Source organism: Glycine max, chromosome 14 (genome assembly GCF_000004515.6).
Source record: "Glycine max cultivar Williams 82 chromosome 14, Glycine_max_v4.0, whole genome shotgun sequence".
In the NCBI taxonomy this organism is placed as follows: domain Eukaryota; kingdom Viridiplantae; phylum Streptophyta; class Magnoliopsida; order Fabales; family Fabaceae; genus Glycine; species Glycine max.
In genome coordinates this window covers 9,804,942-9,823,890 of record NC_038250.2, presented here as the reverse complement: position 1 = coordinate 9,823,890, position 18,949 = coordinate 9,804,942, and the positions used below count along the sequence as shown (strand labels likewise).

The following is an 18,949-nucleotide window of genomic DNA, read 5'->3' as shown; positions in this document are numbered from 1 at the left end:
GCAGAACCATAGGTCCTACGAATCAGGTGCCAATCTAAATAGAATACAATAACCCTGCACTGCTACCCTAATAAAAAAATGATGTTGATAAATTACTAGACCAATAGTTGTAGGGCTGGGCAAAGCCTTTCTCCAGTTGTCTTGTCCGCAAATCCTTTTTTTTTTTTGCTCAGCAAAATTAGATATTATATATATTGAAAACTACCCTGCATTTAGTTGCTGTTTTATAACAAAACCACTTACAACAAGCTAATTGATACATAGATTCTGAATCCTCTACAGCCTATTTACTAAACACTTCCTTTAGGTTGAAGGACCAGTGATTAAAATGTGTTCCAAAGTCTGTCTCCATATTTCTAAATGGGCAGCCTCCTCCTCTACATCTCCACAAAATGGGCACTGTACCTCATTTATCACAACCTGCCGCCTTCTAAGATTCATCCTAGTTGGAAGTCTGTCCCTAATTAGCCTCCAAGCAAAAACCAATGATTTACTTGGTATTTTGAGCTTCCAAATGTCCACAAAGTCCAAATTCTGATTAGCTCCCATCTGTGCTTCCCATATCAAGTCATATCCGCTTTTTGTTGAGTAGTATCCAGTTTGATCATGCTTCCAGCTCCACCTATCCTCCCTATTTGGTTGAATCTGCTGCTGTGATAGTTCTCCAAGGAAATTATCTGCCATTTGAATTTCACTATCAAAAAGAGCCCTCCTCCAAGATAGCTTCCACTCCCATCCGCCGTTGGTGTTATTCCCCATATTCATAATGATTTGTTTTTGTTGATCAGAAATTCGGTACAGCCTTGGATATTTTTCCATTAATGGTATAGCATTATGTGTCCAAGGGTCCTCCCAAAATCTTAACTTCTCCCCACCTCCCACCTTCCAATTTCTTTCCGTTTTGACTACCTGGTTCTGTTGTTGCTGCTGACTTGATAGCAGGTCCCTCCACCAAATAGAGTCTTGGCTTCCTCCAATGCCCTCCAGCCTCCATACTTTGATATGAGTATTTTTGCCCAAGGTTCCTCTTGCTTGTGAAATAAGTCCCAGCACCATTTGGCCAGCAAAGCTGACTTAAAGGTCTTAAGGTCTTTAATACCGAGACCCCCTTTATCTTTTAGTTGGCATACTTCCTTCCAGCTCACCCAAGCAATTTTCCTCTACTCCATACCTCCCCCCCATAAGAATTGTCTCCTCCGCAAATTCCCTTTAGTTGGGATTGTATCTTTGTATCTTTACTGAGACTATGAACTCTGGAGATTATCAACCCCTTCCATTCGCTGCAAGAGTTCCAATATGCTTCCAGCTTTTATCTTAGCTCTATCAGTTCCATTTTCTTAACTATTTGTCCTTAAGATTTTACTGTTTCTTTTTGCTAATATGTAAATATAAATGGTATAAGGGTATTCCGTAAAAACATGGTCTATATTTACTTCTAAGATTGTTAGGGGTAAAAATGACCATGTCCCTATGGCATAGCCTTATATTATTTATATTTATATATAAGAAAAAAAAACAGTAAAATCTGAAGGACAAATAGTTAAGAAAGTTGTTCATTAGCTGTAAATATTTTTCCCTCCTCAAGTGCAAGCTTCTTGCGTAGCCGCTCTTGGTGCTCAGAAAATTCCAAAAACAAATCTCTCTTATTACTAGTTATTTTGAATTCTTTAGTTCCTGAATATACAACCTTCAAATTGTTGCTTGTTCCCCTCTTTCTTTTCTGCAAAAAACAAAATCAAATGTTGTGAAAACATGGATGAAATCACAATTAAAAAAACTTCAGAGTCCTTTGGTTAATTTGTCTTGTCTCCTTATGTGGTGGGGTTTTGTTTAATAATATTATACTTTTGCCTTCCAAAAAAAACTTATGACTGATCCTCTTTTCATTAATCTAATTTTGTATGTTATTGTATAAAAGATCATGGGTTCTCCACCTGCCTCCACTCCTCCTCCTCCTCCTCCTCCTCCTCCTCCTCCTCCTCCTCCTCCTCCTGCTCCTTCTCCTCCTCCTCCTCCTCCTACTTCAGACACATCGGCTTCGACGTCTACCGTGAAGCGGACACTCAAAGCCTTACGTCTAAGATCGTTGTCCACTAGACCACCTGGTGTTGAGAGACCAGTGGTGAATGCTGATCCTACTATAGAGAAGGCTGACGGTCCCCACAAAAAAAAATTAAGAACATATTTGGGGATTGTGGCACATGATAAGGTGGACATCACCTACGAGAACTGGAAGGAGGTCCCTACTACTCAGAAGGACCTGATTTGGGAGGATATTTAGGTATTTCTCTTTTCTTATTTGATTGTGTGTAATTAATAGCTAAAAAATTTCATTATTGTAACAAATAAACTTTGTTTCATGTTTTCAGGCGGAATTTGATATCCCAGAGGCTTCTGACAGTAGGACGAAAAGGAGAGATGGAGGCAGTTTAAATCAGACCTCACGAGGAAATGGGCCCTTACAGCCGATTAGGACGGTGTCGAGGACACTTTCTGTGACCAATACGGCATCAGTAAGGAAAAGTGGGCTCAGTTTTTCCAGACTCACATAGACCCTTCTTGGGAGGTATGTTCCTTTGCCATTTAAGTTGTTTTTCATATCAAACATGATGTTGTTATACTTCATTCTACCCATTTCAAACATTATTGTTTAATTTTTCCAGGATTTGCGCATCAAGACACAGGCCATCCAGAAGCAGAATACTGCCCCCCACGTTTTGTCTCGTGGGGGTTATGATTATTTGAAGCAGAAGCTCCTGGATGAGAAGACCAAGAAGAAACTGCACAGTCAGGAAGTGTTGATGGCGTCATCGACACTCTATCCCCAGTCAGACGCCATGTGAAGTGGAAGATGGTCCGCACGAAGAAGACAGGGGAGATGACGACCGAGGCCGCAAAGGAAATCGCTGAGAAAATTGTAAGTCATTTTCAACTAACCATTACAATTATGTTTGAATATTTTGAGAATGCCATATATCACTGTGTGTTTTCTGTGCAAAATTCGTTTGAGTGTATGCATCAAAGAACTACACCGGTTATTTATAATTAACCGATGTTATACACAAAGAACTACACCAAATAAGTGTATGCATCATCAACGTTGACATCGGTTTTCTAGAAAAACTGATGTTAAGGGCATATATTAACATCGGTTTTCTAGAAAACCGATGTTAAACTAACATATTAACATCGGTTTTACTGGAAAATCGATGTCAACGTTCATCATGCGTACACTTTTGTTGTTGTTGTTCATTGTGTTTAACATCGATTATTTAGAGAACCGATGTTGTCATATGTATGTTAACATCGGTTCTCCAAAATCGATGTTAACATTCATACGTTCAACATCGTCACTTTCAACATCGATTTTAGAACCGATGTAGAATATTCTAAATAATCGATGTTGAAAGTGTATTTTTTAATAGTGTATCTTGAATATTCATTGACTAACAAATGTATATAAGGGCAAAAAAAAAAAATAGTACGTGGCAGACCTATTCCACGGATCTGACTTTTTTACTATTCCTCTTTATGTTGTATTTATGTTATTCCTTTAAAATTAGATAATTTTTGATGATTTTTAAAATTAAATGTTATCATTAAATATTAATATAACTGTCAGTATTATTTTCATAGGACAATATAAGAATAATATGTGAAGGGACAATATAGAAGTCAAATTCTCTATTCCACTTTCCCATGTTAGAAGCCACCCACTTTCTCTCTCTCTCTCTATATATATAAAGAATAATTAAGCAAAATGGTGATTTCAGTTTACAAGTAAAGAATCTGGTGATAAGTGATGACCATCATTGTCGAAAGGATAAACCGCAATAACAGTAGTTAGGAGCGATGAACACGCATGTCAAAAGCATAGACTTGTGTTATTGTTATTGTTAATTTGTTATTATTATTAACAAAATGCGACGGCCATATTCATAGGAACAAAGAGAAGCTTGAATTGAAGAATGCTAATTAGGTACTGATTGATTTGGACATTTTTCATGTGGGCGTCGGCATGCTAATTAATTTCAAATTCATGAATACTCATCTGATTGTAAGTTGAAATTGACCGATAAAAGATATATAGTTTTGAATGTGTTTGGATTTAAATTTACTTTAATGAAGATAAGTTGAGTTTATATGACGTAATATAAAGAATATTTTAATATTAAGAAAATAATATGAGAATAAAAAAATTATATTTAGTATAGGATAATAAACTATTTTTTGAAAATAAAATAAGTTTAATTTTTGTGTTTTATTAATGTAATTTTCTTTCCTTGTAAACTAACCAAAAATCATTTTAAGTAATTTTAAAATAATGATAAAATTAACAAACTTATCGTACATAATTTTTTTTATTGGATAATAGTTTAAAAAAACTTTTACAATATTAGTATACTCTAAATAAATTCAATAACATATTCTTAGAAATGTTGATTTATGGTTATAATGGATATAAAAATATACTTTGGAACTATTATCCCATGTAATATACAAACTAAAATACCAGTTAGTTAAGTGTATAATTATGAATTCTTCTCAAAACAAGTGATAGTAAATATATTATTATTCTTAACAAAATTTAATAATAACCAAACTCATCTTTTTAATTTTTCTAGTAATTTTATGTCTAGATTCTAAATGAGAAATATCTTATACTAAATGTCACCTTAGGAACTTAATTATCTATCCCATAATCTTAAAATTCTTTATGCAGCATTATTTTCTATAATTTTTAAAATATAATTAAATAATTCATATTATATTAATAATTAAATAATAAACTAAAATCACACATTTGGTTACAAATATAATTTAGTTACCAAGTTTTTTATTTTTAAAACTCTAATTTATGTATCAATCTTCATATATTATTTAAGTTAATAATATAGTCAATACATAATTTAAAAATAAAGGAGGGAGTGATATAGATCCCTCACTAATTTCTTCAATCTCATGAAAAGATTAATTAACTTTTTTATTTTCTATCCATCTTTTGTTTTGGAGATGATCTTGTATGGGACACGCATAAATATTAAATATGAATACCTATTTCAACAGAGATTTAAACATTAATTTATCAGGTTATACAAGATTAGTCATTTCTGTTATATCCCATCCTTACTGGTAAGATTAGTTAACTTGAATTTATTTTTTTAAACCATTTCTCTCAATTCTGATTCTAAACTCAATTCAGACATTAGTGGGAGTAGAGTAAATAAACTTAACCCGTTATCATGAAAGAATAGGACTCCTTTACTAACGTCGTGGCATTGTTCGTTTTTTAGTTACCGGTGGCGGTGATGGCGGACTGTGAAAATAATGAGTGCCTGTAAAAGTCAGAAAACATTTTGACAAACATGCCTGTCTTTTAACCAACTTTGGTGGAATTTTGGCGTATTTTCCTATGTTGTTATGTTGTTCTTGGGCTGTCTTTTAAAATTAAAATTATATAATTTTCATAATTTTTAAAATTAAATATTATTATTAAATATTAACACAACTAACAGTACAGATACAACATGAAAAAAGAATAACAAAAAAGACAAGTCTACTTTGGTGCTGTAACTTAACTAATCTTTGGAATAGCAACAGAGTTTGACTAATAATTTTGAGGAGGTCAAAGTATTAGAGATAATATTCGTATAATCAAAATTCAAAATCAACCCTGAATAAAAAAATCTAATGCATTTGTGAGCAACGCAACTACTGTCTTTCATTTTCAAATTAATTGTATTCTCGTCCCGCAACGGCAACTTCTTCAAGACTTCAATGTTATTTTTTTTCTTCTAAAAAAGAACACTTCAATATTTCAAACACTCCATTAATATCTCCACTCTTTATTTTTGTCACATCAAATACTTATTAAATCTATTATTGTTTTTATTATTTCTTTCTCTCTCAGAGGTGCGAAATAACATAAGTGTCTAAGAAACATTTTCTTTCCAAAAACTTGATATTTACTGTTAGGAAAAATGACTTCTCTGTTAAGTTTTTTTGGGGTTTCTTAAGGAAAATCTAATATTTTTTGTGTTATTACTAATATTAATATTAATATAAAAAAGAACACGTGACTTTTATTATTGTTCTGCAACAAGTCAGTCCACTTTTAACTTTATATATGTATATAATATTAGTTAATATATTTTTATTTTACACTTTTTATTCAGTTTTTAGAAAAATTGGGTTATAATTTGCAAGACAAACTCTTTTCACTTTTGCACAGTTTTCAGAAAAGTTGGGGGGCCAAGGGCCCCTCCGTCCCCACTGATCTGCCGCAACTCTAAAGAAACACAACCATGTTTGTAATTAGGAGGAAGGTGCTTACTACCTTAGGTGTCCAATCTTAAGTATAAGAAAAAAAACCAATTAAAGTTAATTAATTTATCTAAATGTATTAATTTCAATTGAAAGGTAGTTTTTTTTCTTCTTCAATTTATCTTTCATTGAAACTTAATATCAGAAATAGAGAAATTATTATAACTAATATCTCAATTAAATAAAAAGAATATTATAGAAATAGTAGCATTGCAAAAGATAAAATTAATTTAAAAAAATTATATTTAAGATCAAAGAATTTCTCTTATATTTGAGACTGAATAGAGTGGCTATAAATACTTAAATACAAGAGAGAAGATTAAGAAGTAATAAACAACATAATGAAAAGAAATAGACTTATAAAATGATATGGTACAAATTGTTGTATATATCTCGAATTCAGCACAATTGCTAAATAAGTTGATTCTTTAAGCATGTTGTTAACAGTTCAATTTCCAACTGTTTAAGAAATTTTTTAAAAAGAAAAATTCCCTTCAATAATCTCGATGACTCGAAAAGAATTAGACATCAACCATCAGTTGGAGCCTTGTAGGATACATATCGTTGGTGTAAATAAATTTTTTAAAAAAACTTCAAAATCACCCTGTAGCCCACGTACTCAAAATAAGGTTTCGGATGCGGATCGAGTAGTCTTGACCCAATGGAGCAGGGCCCAGTTGTTGTTTTGGTCCCAATTGGACCTTAAGCTTCCTTTTTTGGGCCAGTCCGGTACAGGTGCGAAAGTTTTATTTTTGAGCTACTTTTATTTGAATTTAAATTTATAGATATTGACCAAATAAATATATTATTATATAAATCCACATGAGTGGTAATTTTTACTTTTCAAATGGCGCAATACTACTAGTTTAGTCACAAATGTAATGGCCGATCGAACTTATAAACTACTTTGATCAAAATAACTTATTTGATATTCGGGCTTATTTTGATAGTTTTAAGTAACTTATAATGATAAGTTACATGAAGTAATTTAAAGAAAGTAAACTAGCTTAAAAAAATATTATTTTTTTCTATTTTATCCTTACTAAGGATCCAAAAGTGTATCATCAGAGGATTTTTTTTTTTACATAATTATTTAAATATTTAAGTTCTAATAAATAATTATTTCATGAATAATAAGTTAAAACAATATGTATTATCAATTTTATGAATAAAATTAGAGATATGATTTCCTACTACCAAAATTTTAAGCAAATATTATCTAAAAACAATATTTTTCTTATATATTTTCCTTTATTAATATTTTTTAAATTTTAACTTCATATACACAGAAAGGGTCCTAGGGGGGGTTTTCTGTCTCATATACACAGAATGAACAGTGTGAACTGAAAACAATTTCTCTCAATTATGGCTAATTATTTCAAAGAAACCTACAAAATTGCTGTTAGAGACAAGTTTAGAACCAAAGGTAGCCACAAATATGTTATATTGAAATCTGCATGAGAACAATGTATAACACAATCTCCATCTCAATTTCACATCCCAATCAATGAAATTAGTCCCTATCAACAACTACTCAAATAAAAAGCAAGCCGAAAGGAGCACGCAGTGAGGAAGCAAGCACTACGGTTCTATATCTTCATCTAGCAACATCAAAACTAAAAACGTCATCCTACAAATGTAGACAAGGTACTAACTTACAAATGAAGAATTGATGAACCAATTCTTAAACTTCATCTACTTGACCTGCACATCCTCTGAAGAATATTCCAATTTTTAACACACATTGACAGAAATCATATTAAAATATTCTCAAATGCTTACAAAACATATTCAACCCTTTTCCTTAAAATTTTGCTAAAGACAAAGAGGCCAATACATTTCCTAGAAATATTGGTTCATTCCTACTTTAGTAATGTTGAAAATGATGCAAATAACGAAGAGGAGTCTTATAAACACTCTGTCAAGCACATTCCTTCCAACATATTCTCTGTTTTGATTCAAATTTATTAAAAAACTACAAAATCATAAGCGAGACTTAGTAATTTCTAATAAATTACAGTCAATAAGAGAAAGTATGTTCAAAATAGTGTATTAGATGGTGCGTTACCAACATTTCTCAGTAACAAAACCAACATCTCACAATTTCTTGCAAATCTTAACAAGTATGGTTTGCTAAATGAGATACTTTTAGTGGTAAAAAGAGGAAATGTGAAACAAAACTATACGCATGCTGGATAAGAATTATACAATGAGATGTGGGAATATATTCCAAACTCCAAGCACATTTACAACAGCACAAGAAGCCTGACCAACTCCATCAAATCTTTATTTTGAGCATTATTGCACAAGTCTAGTTACATAAAAATGGATTTTTTGAAAGAGGTAAAGGTATTTGCATATTGCACAAGTCTAGATACATTAACGCACAAACGAAGAAGATTCAAACGTGAAATGTACCATTGACACTTAAAGCAAAAGGAATGTGCTGTCATTTATTCCTTGAGCAACATAACACAGCGTCAATGGATGTGAAAGTAATATCGTCACCCTCAGACACGAGAAAGGCATCTATGAACAACCAACTCGCTGTAAAGATGACTTAGGTTTTGGATCTTGCAACAAAATTGGAAAAACAATTTGACAAATTAAAACATATAATTGAAAAGATAAAGAAAAGAATTTAGCGGTGAGATTCAGAAATGAACACTAATTCTTTGCTTTCGAAGTGCAAATTAACAGAGCATAATTCTTTGACAGAAGAACGAGGGAATATTATCAAACATATTGTGGAAAAACTGAACTGAATTAACAAAAGAACCGGAAAATTACTGAGAAGTGAGAAGAAGAATCCATCACCGTGTCCGAGGTCACTTAATTCGATTTTGGAGAAATGAGAAATCGAGAATCTTCCCCTTGGGGTGGAGTGATTTTTTTAACTCATTAAATATAGTAGAGTGTGGCCATAAACCCTAGGAGGGTGTCGACATTACGACTATCAACTTTTCAAGTAAAATTATTTTTAAAATTTGTTTTATTGGAACATTATATTATTAATAAAATTCATTAAAAATAAAACTATAATTAAATAAAGAGTATTTTAAGAATAATGATATTAAATAGAATAAAATTAGTTAGATTTATTTATATTTAATTTAAGATATTTTGTTGCTTATATATTAATTTAGAGGAAATATTTTTTTTGACAAACAGTCAAGAGGGTGTATTATTTATTTATATTTTTATTATTAATATTTTTTATATAGATTTAATTTTTATCTCTCCTTTTTATTTATTATAAAAAATAACATAATAAAGAAAATATAATTAATATTCTTATTTGTATTAAGATTATTTTTAACTTTATAATATGCCTTGCTAATTAGTGTCTTCGAGAGATACTAATTAAGAAAATAATAAAAGAAACCAGTTAGCATTAGCCATATAGCCCTATAATATATCATTCATTATTATTTCTTTTTATATTTATGCTTAAATATTTAAAAAATTAATTAGAGATAAAAACACAACTAAAAGGATAATGATTAATGTTATTTTATCAAAATGGGTTATTTTACAAAATTAATTATCAAAGTAGTTGTTTTATAAAATTATTAATTTGCCATAGATGATTTTTGTTGGGTAGGATACAGGAGAGGAGAGAACACCCTAAGTGACACCTTGTGTTTTGTCAGCACAAGAGGCATTATCTTATATGTAACCAACAGGAGACACCACCTTGGTATATATCATCCTATCAGGTATATTAAACTGAGTGAAAATGTGAAATGAGATATAGTCATTACACTAGTATTTAGCATTGGTTTGGCCGACACTAAATTGAGTAAAAATAGTGATGAGATCTAGTCATTTTCACTCAATTTAGCGTTAATTAAGCCGACGCCCAATCCATGATAGGATGGTTAGTATCAGGGTGACGCCTCCTATACTTACAAGACACTTGAAAAGAAAGTATTAATCCAAATGGTGCCTCATGTTACAAGACAACAAAAAATAGATGGCGACACTCAGAGTGGTGTCTCCTAAGTCCTAGTTGGCAAAAATCACTCATGCAAAGGTAAAAAGTTTACTAAAATACCCATATTGGCAAAGGTAAAAAGTTTACTAAAATACCCATATTGGCAAATAGTCATGTGAAATTATCCATTTTGTTAAAAAAAAGTCTATAAGTTGTCTTTATTGATATTGATAACATGTAGAAGGAAAACCAACACAAAGGTTGCATGGATACTATTTTAGGTCTGGGCGACGACTAACGTGGAAAAGGTAAGTAGGTCTCACAATGGAAAAGTATCTTTTAGCCATCAATTTTTTTTTTACTTTTGAATTAAAGACTAATATTTTTTTATCTTTTCTCTTTTTCTTAATTTATCATTTTTTCTTCTATCTCCTCTCCTTCTACTCACCCTTTGTGCCACCAACATGGTGGGTTGCCCAACATCAAATATGGAATCAGATAGCATAGACGTGTTTGAACGAGCATACATTCTCGATGACAGAGTCATTGGTGTATCTGAGTGTGTGACTGGAATGCATGTCATCATCGCAGACAACCATGGCATTGTCGCGAACGACCATGACGCCATTGCACTGACAATCTTTGTGTGAGGCGAGAAGGAATTTGGGCATGGCGATGGGGATATAGGCGTGACAACACAATGAATTTTTTTGGATTTTGAGAGATTCTCAACTGTAAGATTTCCTTGTAAAAAAGGAAAAAAATGATTGTGGAAAGAGATTGAATATACTTTATTCTTGTTTATATGATAATAAATTGTGTAAAATGTTGATATATTTTGGAAAATGTTGATATTTGATTACAAATTGGGCTTGAATGGTAAAGATTGGATGCTCTGTGTTGTATAGAATTTGGATTTGAATGGAGTTCTATTTGGGAGTGAGAGAAAAAGGGGCTACCAGAGACAACATGTAGCCGGAAAATGAAGAATGGATATTGGGACGGGAAAACGGTGGAAGGCACAAAGGGAATAAAGGGTAATTTGGGAAACAAAGAAAAAGATAGAAAAATAAAAAGAGAAGAGAAAAGATTGGAACCTTTAATTCAAAAGTAAAAAAATCCGATGGTCCATAAACCCTCTCCCATTATGGGAGACCTACTTACCTTTTCCACGCTAGCCGTCGCCTTAGTCTGTTTCTAAAACAATTTTAACTAAAATTGGCCTTTCCAACAAAAAATAAAATAAAATTGAGCAACAGGTTTACTGGCATAAACCTCATTAGCACCACCCACTGGAGAGAAATAATTAATGCAGAATCACCATCCAGTGTTGTGCTATAATGGTTATCTTTTTCCAAAAAAAAAAAAAAATCATTATTGCATAATAAAAGAGATGAAACACGGACCTAATAGTGTAATCAGATTGATTATTGAAATCCTAATACAAAATTGAATTGCTTAAATGTTCATACAGTCCTTGTAAGATCCAAGATGAGGAAAATGCTGCCTTTAATGCTATCTTCTATATATGTACGTAAAGAGGAGCAGACTCTAGAAGTCCGAATGATATACACAAACTAGACTCGAGTGTGTTATGGGCGTGCGACAAAGAGGGCACTCTGGCTTTTCGTTGCACCATTCCGTGATACAGTTCCTACATGGATCACATCAAAGAGAAGATGAGAGAGAAAGAAGACCATACATAGAAAGCAGTAAGAATGCACTAAAGACAATACCAGCAGAATACATGGCCACATGAAGTAGCAGTTGGGTGCTGACGATTACTCAGGCAAAGTGTGCATTTGCTAACCCCACTGGTTGCATGATACTGCAAATAGAAAAAGGATTCGTCAAAAACTCTTGATGCTCTTGAGATGACATGATAGAACTACCTAAATTGTCTTGAGGCTTTTTATTTAATTCTGCCATGGTAAATCAACTCTTTTCTCAAATAGGCTTCCTGTGAAGCTCTTTAGATCTTGGTGTTTGTCAATGAACGTAATTAGGTATGTCTTTCATCAACAACATTCAACCAAAGGTAAATCCCCAAAAGTGTGAACAATTTGGATCATAACCATAACACTGATACAGTCTTCATTAGGACCCATACAAGTTGAGGGAAACCCACATGCATTGTCATCACAAAACCAGATTATACAAATTCTAATTCATTAAGAAACAAAAACTAGTTGAAACAAACTGTATCTACATAATCAAACTATACACTTTACTTTGTTAGTTCCACCTTCTTTATAGGCTTTTGCTAATTAGTAAGGAACACTTAGTACTTTCCATTAAGTATTAAATGAATTTTATGTTCTCAAATCTGAACAAAAGAAATGTCTAATTTTTCATTTAATACTTTCACTACAACAACAACAAAGCCATATCCCACTAGATGAGTCGGTTACCTGGATCACATGATGCCATTTGGCATTTGATACTTTTCACTACTCATTAAAAAAATAACTAAATAGAATTCTTTCATATCCTTGATCCTTCTAAAAAAATGGTATTCAACTTTCAAAACTTTCAAAAGCATGTCTATTCTATCTCACTGCAGAACCAAAATTTTCAAATATTACACGCCTGGTCACCTTTAATTTAACCTCACTCAGAGCAACAAGCATGCACTAAAATATTGTCAATTAAGAAGGATGTGGGGAGGCACAGGATAATCTGATGTGAGAATTGAACCTCAGAAGATGAAGATTCAGAGACCCAGCTTCTTTTGTCAATATCTGGAGTTGCCAAATTACCCTCTTCATTTAAAACAGGCAAACCATGTCCTGTAATACATGATAGGGGAATCAGGCTATGAAAAAAACTAACTGAAAAGGCAGAAAAATAAAAAATAAAAAGTCCAAAGCACATTGGTAGATGAGAAAAATAACTGAATAAATTAATCATCAATAACCTGCTGATCTATCGTGGGTTGCGAAGGATGCTTGATGAACTGAACCAGTAATTGAAGTTAAATTTCTTCGACGCAGCCCTTCAGCAGCTATTATACAAAGTTGAATCAACAAAAATACTCCCAGTATTTGGTATCTGCAAAGAATCAAAATTACAGAGAACAGGTTCTGTAAATCAAAAAATCTTGGGGGAAGAAATCTGGTTACTAAAATGACTAATATGACAATAAGAAATGATAAGAGAAATTTAGGTTGGTGGAATTATAAAAAGGTAACTTCCGACTACAAAAGGCCATATTATGCTTAAGAGAGGAGATTTAGTAAACAACACCACAAACTGTCATTTGCATGACAGACCTTTTACAAAGCAATTTTAGGGGGTCACCTAACCCAAGATCTAGTACATGAAAACAAGGACAAAATTATATTCAACAGTCGGAATAGATAACCGTTATGCTCATACCATGTCATATGAAGCAAATTCAAGAGGAAAATTTCCCAAATTGCTTAAACATTTTGAAATCTTAAAAGTTTCAAAAGTCATTACCTGGGCCTTTGATTTGATGCTTTTCCAATAAATACATAACGAATGCCTGCCGCACGTTTGGATATATGATAATAGAGACCTGCATGATTAAACAATTGCAAGATTTAGAAATCTGGATTTTACCTATTTCACAACTGCCATGAGCCCATCAAGTAAAGAATCACCTTCAAAGTAGAATAGCATGAGGTTAGCACGGAGAACCAACTGCAACAACTCACGGACAAAAGGGAGCATCTGGTGGCAGGGCATAAAAACTAGATTCAGAAGAAAAAAACACACAAAAAATTGCATTTAACTAAGCCAATTAAATGCATTAAAATTGTTAGAAAACAATTACAATTTACATAGGAGATGACACAGTTTGTGTCCCATAGGACCGCCAATCATAATCTAAGTTGTGAATTCCCTGATAATTTAAAAGAACAACCAACAGTATATGGTTGTAATAAAAATTATCAAGTGTTCCCAAAGGAAAATATATTGACTTCCAGATCCGTGTTGAACGAGTAAAGTATCAGCAATTAATTAATATACCGTAGGCCATCTCTGAACCAAATGCAACCAAAATGCACTCATTTTCCCCTTCAACCTTGACAGAGTAGTAACAGATTGGCCAGACGAGGATGAAGGACTGGTGCCAGAAATCTGAGCACTATGGCTCCTGTGGGCATTTTCACCAAAACCCTCAGCAGACTCATAGTCAGCAAGGACAATGCCTCGCGAAGCAATTCTAGAACTGTGGAATTGACAAACAATCAAGTCATCATAAAATTTGACAAACACAGCTCATTCATATTGATAATTGGAAAACACAAAGGGCCAAGAAAAACTAAAAAATAAATGAAACAGATGATAATCAACCTAATTCGTTCTGCAATATAAGGAATAGCAGTCTGATATACAACGAAAAGAGCACGCCTCGCAGGGGTAGGAGGAAGTCCATAAGGTCCTGCAACCTGATAAATCAATCAGCAACAATCGAATGATGTCAGAACAATAGGGAAATTCATCAAATCAGGTACGAAAATCCAGCAACACAAAACTCAAACCTACAATTCATAAATACAACAATATCAAGTTCTTAAAAAACAGTATATAATTGCAAATAAGGCCACAATGTCGAGGGTTTTGAGACATTCAGGACCGCAATTGCAACCATATCAGTCATATTTATCCGTATTTTTTTGCAACATCAAAGTTCTTGATAAAATACTACAATTGCTACCACAATTTAAAACCTTGAACAGTACTAAAATGAAATGCAAATTCAAAAGGCATAACATAACCAATCCGAATTTCAAAAATTTGGAGTACGTAACCTGAGTGATGTCGCAGTACTCCTCTCCCAGGGTTTGCTGTCCCGAGCCAGTAGTGAGAACATAGTAAAGCATCTGCCCTAAAAGTTTCGTCTACGACGCAACCAACACGAAAACGCAGTTAGTCACTTCACGTTCAAACTTCAAAGTGTTAACACGCAAAATCTCGCTCTAAACGACAGAGAGGTTACCTCGTTTTGGTAAGCCACCGCAACTCTGGTACCTGTAATGAGTTATGACAACGACAGAATACAGTTAATTGAAAATTTGAAACTTCATTTGCAATCGGAAGAGAGAGAGAGAGAGAGAGAGAGAGAGAGGAACCAAAGAGGTGGCGAAATGCGTCGCGACAGGCTTCGTAAACGAAGGAGGCGTATTGATCGTCCTTCTCGGCGGCGCGCATCATTTCCGGCTGAGCTGCGAGAGGGAACCGCCGTGGTTCGGTGGCGGAGGTGCTAGGACCGGCCACCGCGCCGTCAACGGAATCTGAGCCATGCCTTCCGAGGTGACCCCACCCCATGGAGTTTTTGTTTTTTGTAACGCTGTTTTAAGTTTTAACGTTCTCTTATCTTCTACGGCTTGTTTTGTTAAAACATTTTTTTTTTTTTAATTTTAGGTTTTCTTAATTTATTTTAAAAAAAACAGAGAAAAAAAAACGCCGTTGCCGGGGATCGAACCCGGGTCACCCGCGTGACAGGCGGGAATACTTACCACTATACTACAACGACCCGCTTATGAAAAGCTCACATTTAAAATTTTGTAGTCTTTTTTATTCAGAAGGCTACAATTATCCCTCTCACTGACGGACAAGGAAATAACACAACTTATAAATTTCGTTACTAACATTTTAAGGGCTTCAAAATATTATTTGTTTATAGTTATACTATTTATAAGTAGCATTTTCTCTTTTAGGTTATATTTTTTTTTTAAATATCCTTATCATTTAGTTTGAAAATAATAACTAAACACTGTTTTGTAGTTTGAAAATAATAAAATTTGCACGAATTTGTTCATTAAAGTGAGATATGTTGATAAATTATTTTTCAAAATGAAAATTTTAAATTTAATTCCTAAATATATAAAAAATATAACAAATGAGTCTCGTAAACAGTTCAATGATAAATTGGTCCTTATAAACTTTACTTAAATTAATCATAAAAAAATATAATTTATTATCAACTTGATCCTTAAATATTATAATTTTAATGACAAAATAATCTCACAAATTTAATGATAAAATTAATTTGTTATACTTTTTTTATATTCACAAACTAAATTTATATTTTTTATCTTTCAGAAATTAATTTATCACTTTATCACACTTTTTAAAAATATTGAAAATATGAAGTCAATATAATGCCAATAACATTAAGAACTCGTTTGATTTGAAAAGTGAAAAGATATTTTATTTTTTCATAAATTATTAGAAGCGTCATACGTTGTTTTCACTTTTTTAAATATACAAAATGAAAATAAGAAGGTATTTTAAAGTTAATTATTTTATACATAAGAAATTACAAAAAAAAATCCCAAATCAAACAACCTTACGATTAAGAAGATTGTTCTTATCGGATTTGAGCAAAACATTCTTATGCTGGCATTTTTTTATGAGCTCTTTTGCGAACAGTGATGAAAGACAAGTATCAGAAAGTAGGTTGGATTAGAATTGATTTACCTAAACCTTGATGATCCTCTTTTATAAAGGTAAATTTGGATAATAAAATTTCAATTTCCCTTCTAAGATAATTTAAATAGGAAAAATATGATTTTATCTTATTTTTCATCTAATAACAGATAATATCCAATTTTAGGGGATATCTTTATCTTTCTAGTAGAAGATAAATTTTTTCTCTAATAACAGATAATATCCAGTTTTAGATCTAAGTAATCTACTCAGATGTGCCCACCGAGTACAGAGACCTATTGAGTCCAAGTAATACATAAGTCTCCCAAGCTCTAAAGCTGGCTATAGGAGCTTTAATGTGATGAATTTTTCATCACCCCCATTATTCCTAAATTTCTTCATCACTATAATGTAAAACAAAACAAAAAGGTGGTTGGGCATCCCTTACCGGTTTGATAGGGTCGTTATCGCTCCTTTTTGACATAACTCCATATGGAGCTTGTAGGCCTTGGATCTTCTTCATCAATGGAGTCATTTGCTTCTTGAATATCAATGGCAGCGGAATGAAGAAGGAATAAAGATGATTGGAGATGCCACTTCAAGGAGAAGATGAATCAAGAAAAAGGTCACCACCATAGAAAGCCATGAATAAGAGCTTGAAGGAAAGAGAAGATGACTGAAAGGAGAGGGAGAGAAGGAGTACGAAATTTTGTGCCTCAAATGAGGTCTGAACTTTGAAGTGTAATTCTCAAATGATCAAAGTTGAAAAAAATACATACACATGGCCTTTATTTATAGCCTAAGTGTCACACAAAATTGGAGGAAATTTTGAATTTCTATTCAAATTTCACTTGAATTTGAAATTGAAATTGTGGAGCCAAAATTTCACTAATTATGATTAATGAATTTTAGCTATGGTTCAGCCCACTAATCCAAGATTTTCCACTAAGTGTGCTTAGGTGTCATGAGCGTGTAAAGCATGAAGGACATGCACAAAGTGTGACTATATGGTGTGGCAATGAGGTGTAGCAAGCAAATGTTCACCTCCCCCTTAAGATGGTCCAAAATTTAATCGGATTGGGCTTCTCCCAATCTAATTAAATTTATTTCCCAACACACACATCAAATATTCACTTAATGCATGTGAAATTACAAAACTACCCCTAATACAAAAACTAGTCTAGGTTCCCTAAAATACAAGGGCTGGAAAATCCTACATTTTTAGGGTATCCTACCTACATTATGGGGCCCTAAATACAAGGCCCAAAAATAATGAAACCTTAATCTAATATGTACAAAGATAAGTGGGCTCATACTTAGCCTATGGGCTCGAAATCTATCCTAAGACTCATGAGAACCCTATGGCCTTCTCTTGCATCTCTGACCCAATCTTCTTGGAGTCTTCTATCCAATGCCCTTGGGGGGTAGAATTGCATCATTCCCTCTCCCTTGAAAAGGATTTGACCTCAAATCCAGAGGTTTTTGAAACTCTGGGCTTCTTCCCTTAACACCTATAAAAAGAATCAAAATATATATATTAGTAGTGTTTGGTATCTTGGAGTAAGGTAAGGTCTGAAAACCCATTTTCTGGGCATCTTCCCATGAGGGAACATGGTTCGTCACCAACTCAATGAGTAGTGCTACAGGTATAGAAAAATATGGGACAAACCTTTTATAAAAGTTTGTTAAGTCATGGAAGTCCCAAATTTTCCTTATACTTGGTGGAGTTGGCCACTCAGGAATGACATTTATTCTCTTAGGATTCGTGGGAATCCCTTGATCACCATTTAAAAAATTAAGGAAAGTAATGCAATAAAACATACATTTTTTATATTTTCATGTTGATTACTCCTACCAAAAAGTATGACAAACCTAAGGTGTCCCATATAAGCACCTAGGTTTATATTGAAACAAAAAATAAGAACAAACCTACCTAATGAGTTCCTATGTATGTAAATCATGAAGATGTTGGATGCATGGGTGATTTTACAAAAGAGGGTTGCACCACTCGACACATTCATCATACCACCTATCATAGGGATTTAGTCCTCATAATACCTATTTTAGGCACCACCAAAGCACAAGAATTTAAGCTCTTACGAACCAAACCCTCATCCAACAACTCTTTTAGTTAAGGGATAATCTCAAGCCCAAGAGGTGTGGCAGTGCTAACAAGTGTCTTTTTACAAAGGAGAAGATGTGAAGGTTGTCTAAGAGGGGAAGTTTCTTTAATGTTTATCTTTATTGCAAAATGACTTTCCTTCTTAGCTAACCTCTAGGAGGAGA

The 18,949-nt window shown here is 33.0% G+C and overlaps 1 protein-coding gene, 1 long non-coding RNA gene and 1 other non-coding gene across 3 annotated transcripts; all 3 read right to left on the bottom strand.

Annotated features, from left to right (window-relative positions):
* Positions 1 to 8,732: 8,732 nt before the first annotated feature.
* LOC106795722 (uncharacterized) lies at positions 8,733 to 9,272 on the bottom strand. Its single transcript, XR_001384465.2, has 2 exons — positions 9,115 to 9,272; positions 8,733 to 8,897 (listed from the first exon to the last, which is right to left on the bottom strand). It is a non-coding gene; the product is annotated as an uncharacterized lncRNA (long non-coding RNA).
* A 2,419-nt stretch (positions 9,273 to 11,691) lies between these two features.
* On the bottom strand, positions 11,692 to 15,613 carry LOC100783914 (peroxisome biogenesis factor 10). The gene is made up of 11 exons (XM_003544503.5): positions 15,364 to 15,613; positions 15,231 to 15,262; positions 15,043 to 15,132; positions 14,585 to 14,679; positions 14,258 to 14,459; positions 13,888 to 13,957; positions 13,724 to 13,802; positions 13,179 to 13,312; positions 12,959 to 13,050; positions 11,998 to 12,089; positions 11,692 to 11,915 (listed from the first exon to the last, which is right to left on the bottom strand). The coding sequence occupies exons 1-11, from the start codon at positions 15,557 to 15,559 to the stop codon at positions 11,813 to 11,815; spliced, it is 1,185 nt and encodes a 394-aa protein (XP_003544551.1). The 5' UTR covers positions 15,560 to 15,613; the 3' UTR covers positions 11,692 to 11,812.
* An 82-nt stretch (positions 15,614 to 15,695) lies between these two features.
* On the bottom strand, positions 15,696 to 15,767 carry TRNAD-GUC (transfer RNA aspartic acid (anticodon GUC)). Its single transcript has one exon. It is a non-coding gene; the product is annotated as a tRNA-Asp (tRNA).
* Positions 15,768 to 18,949: the final 3,182 nt, after the last annotated feature.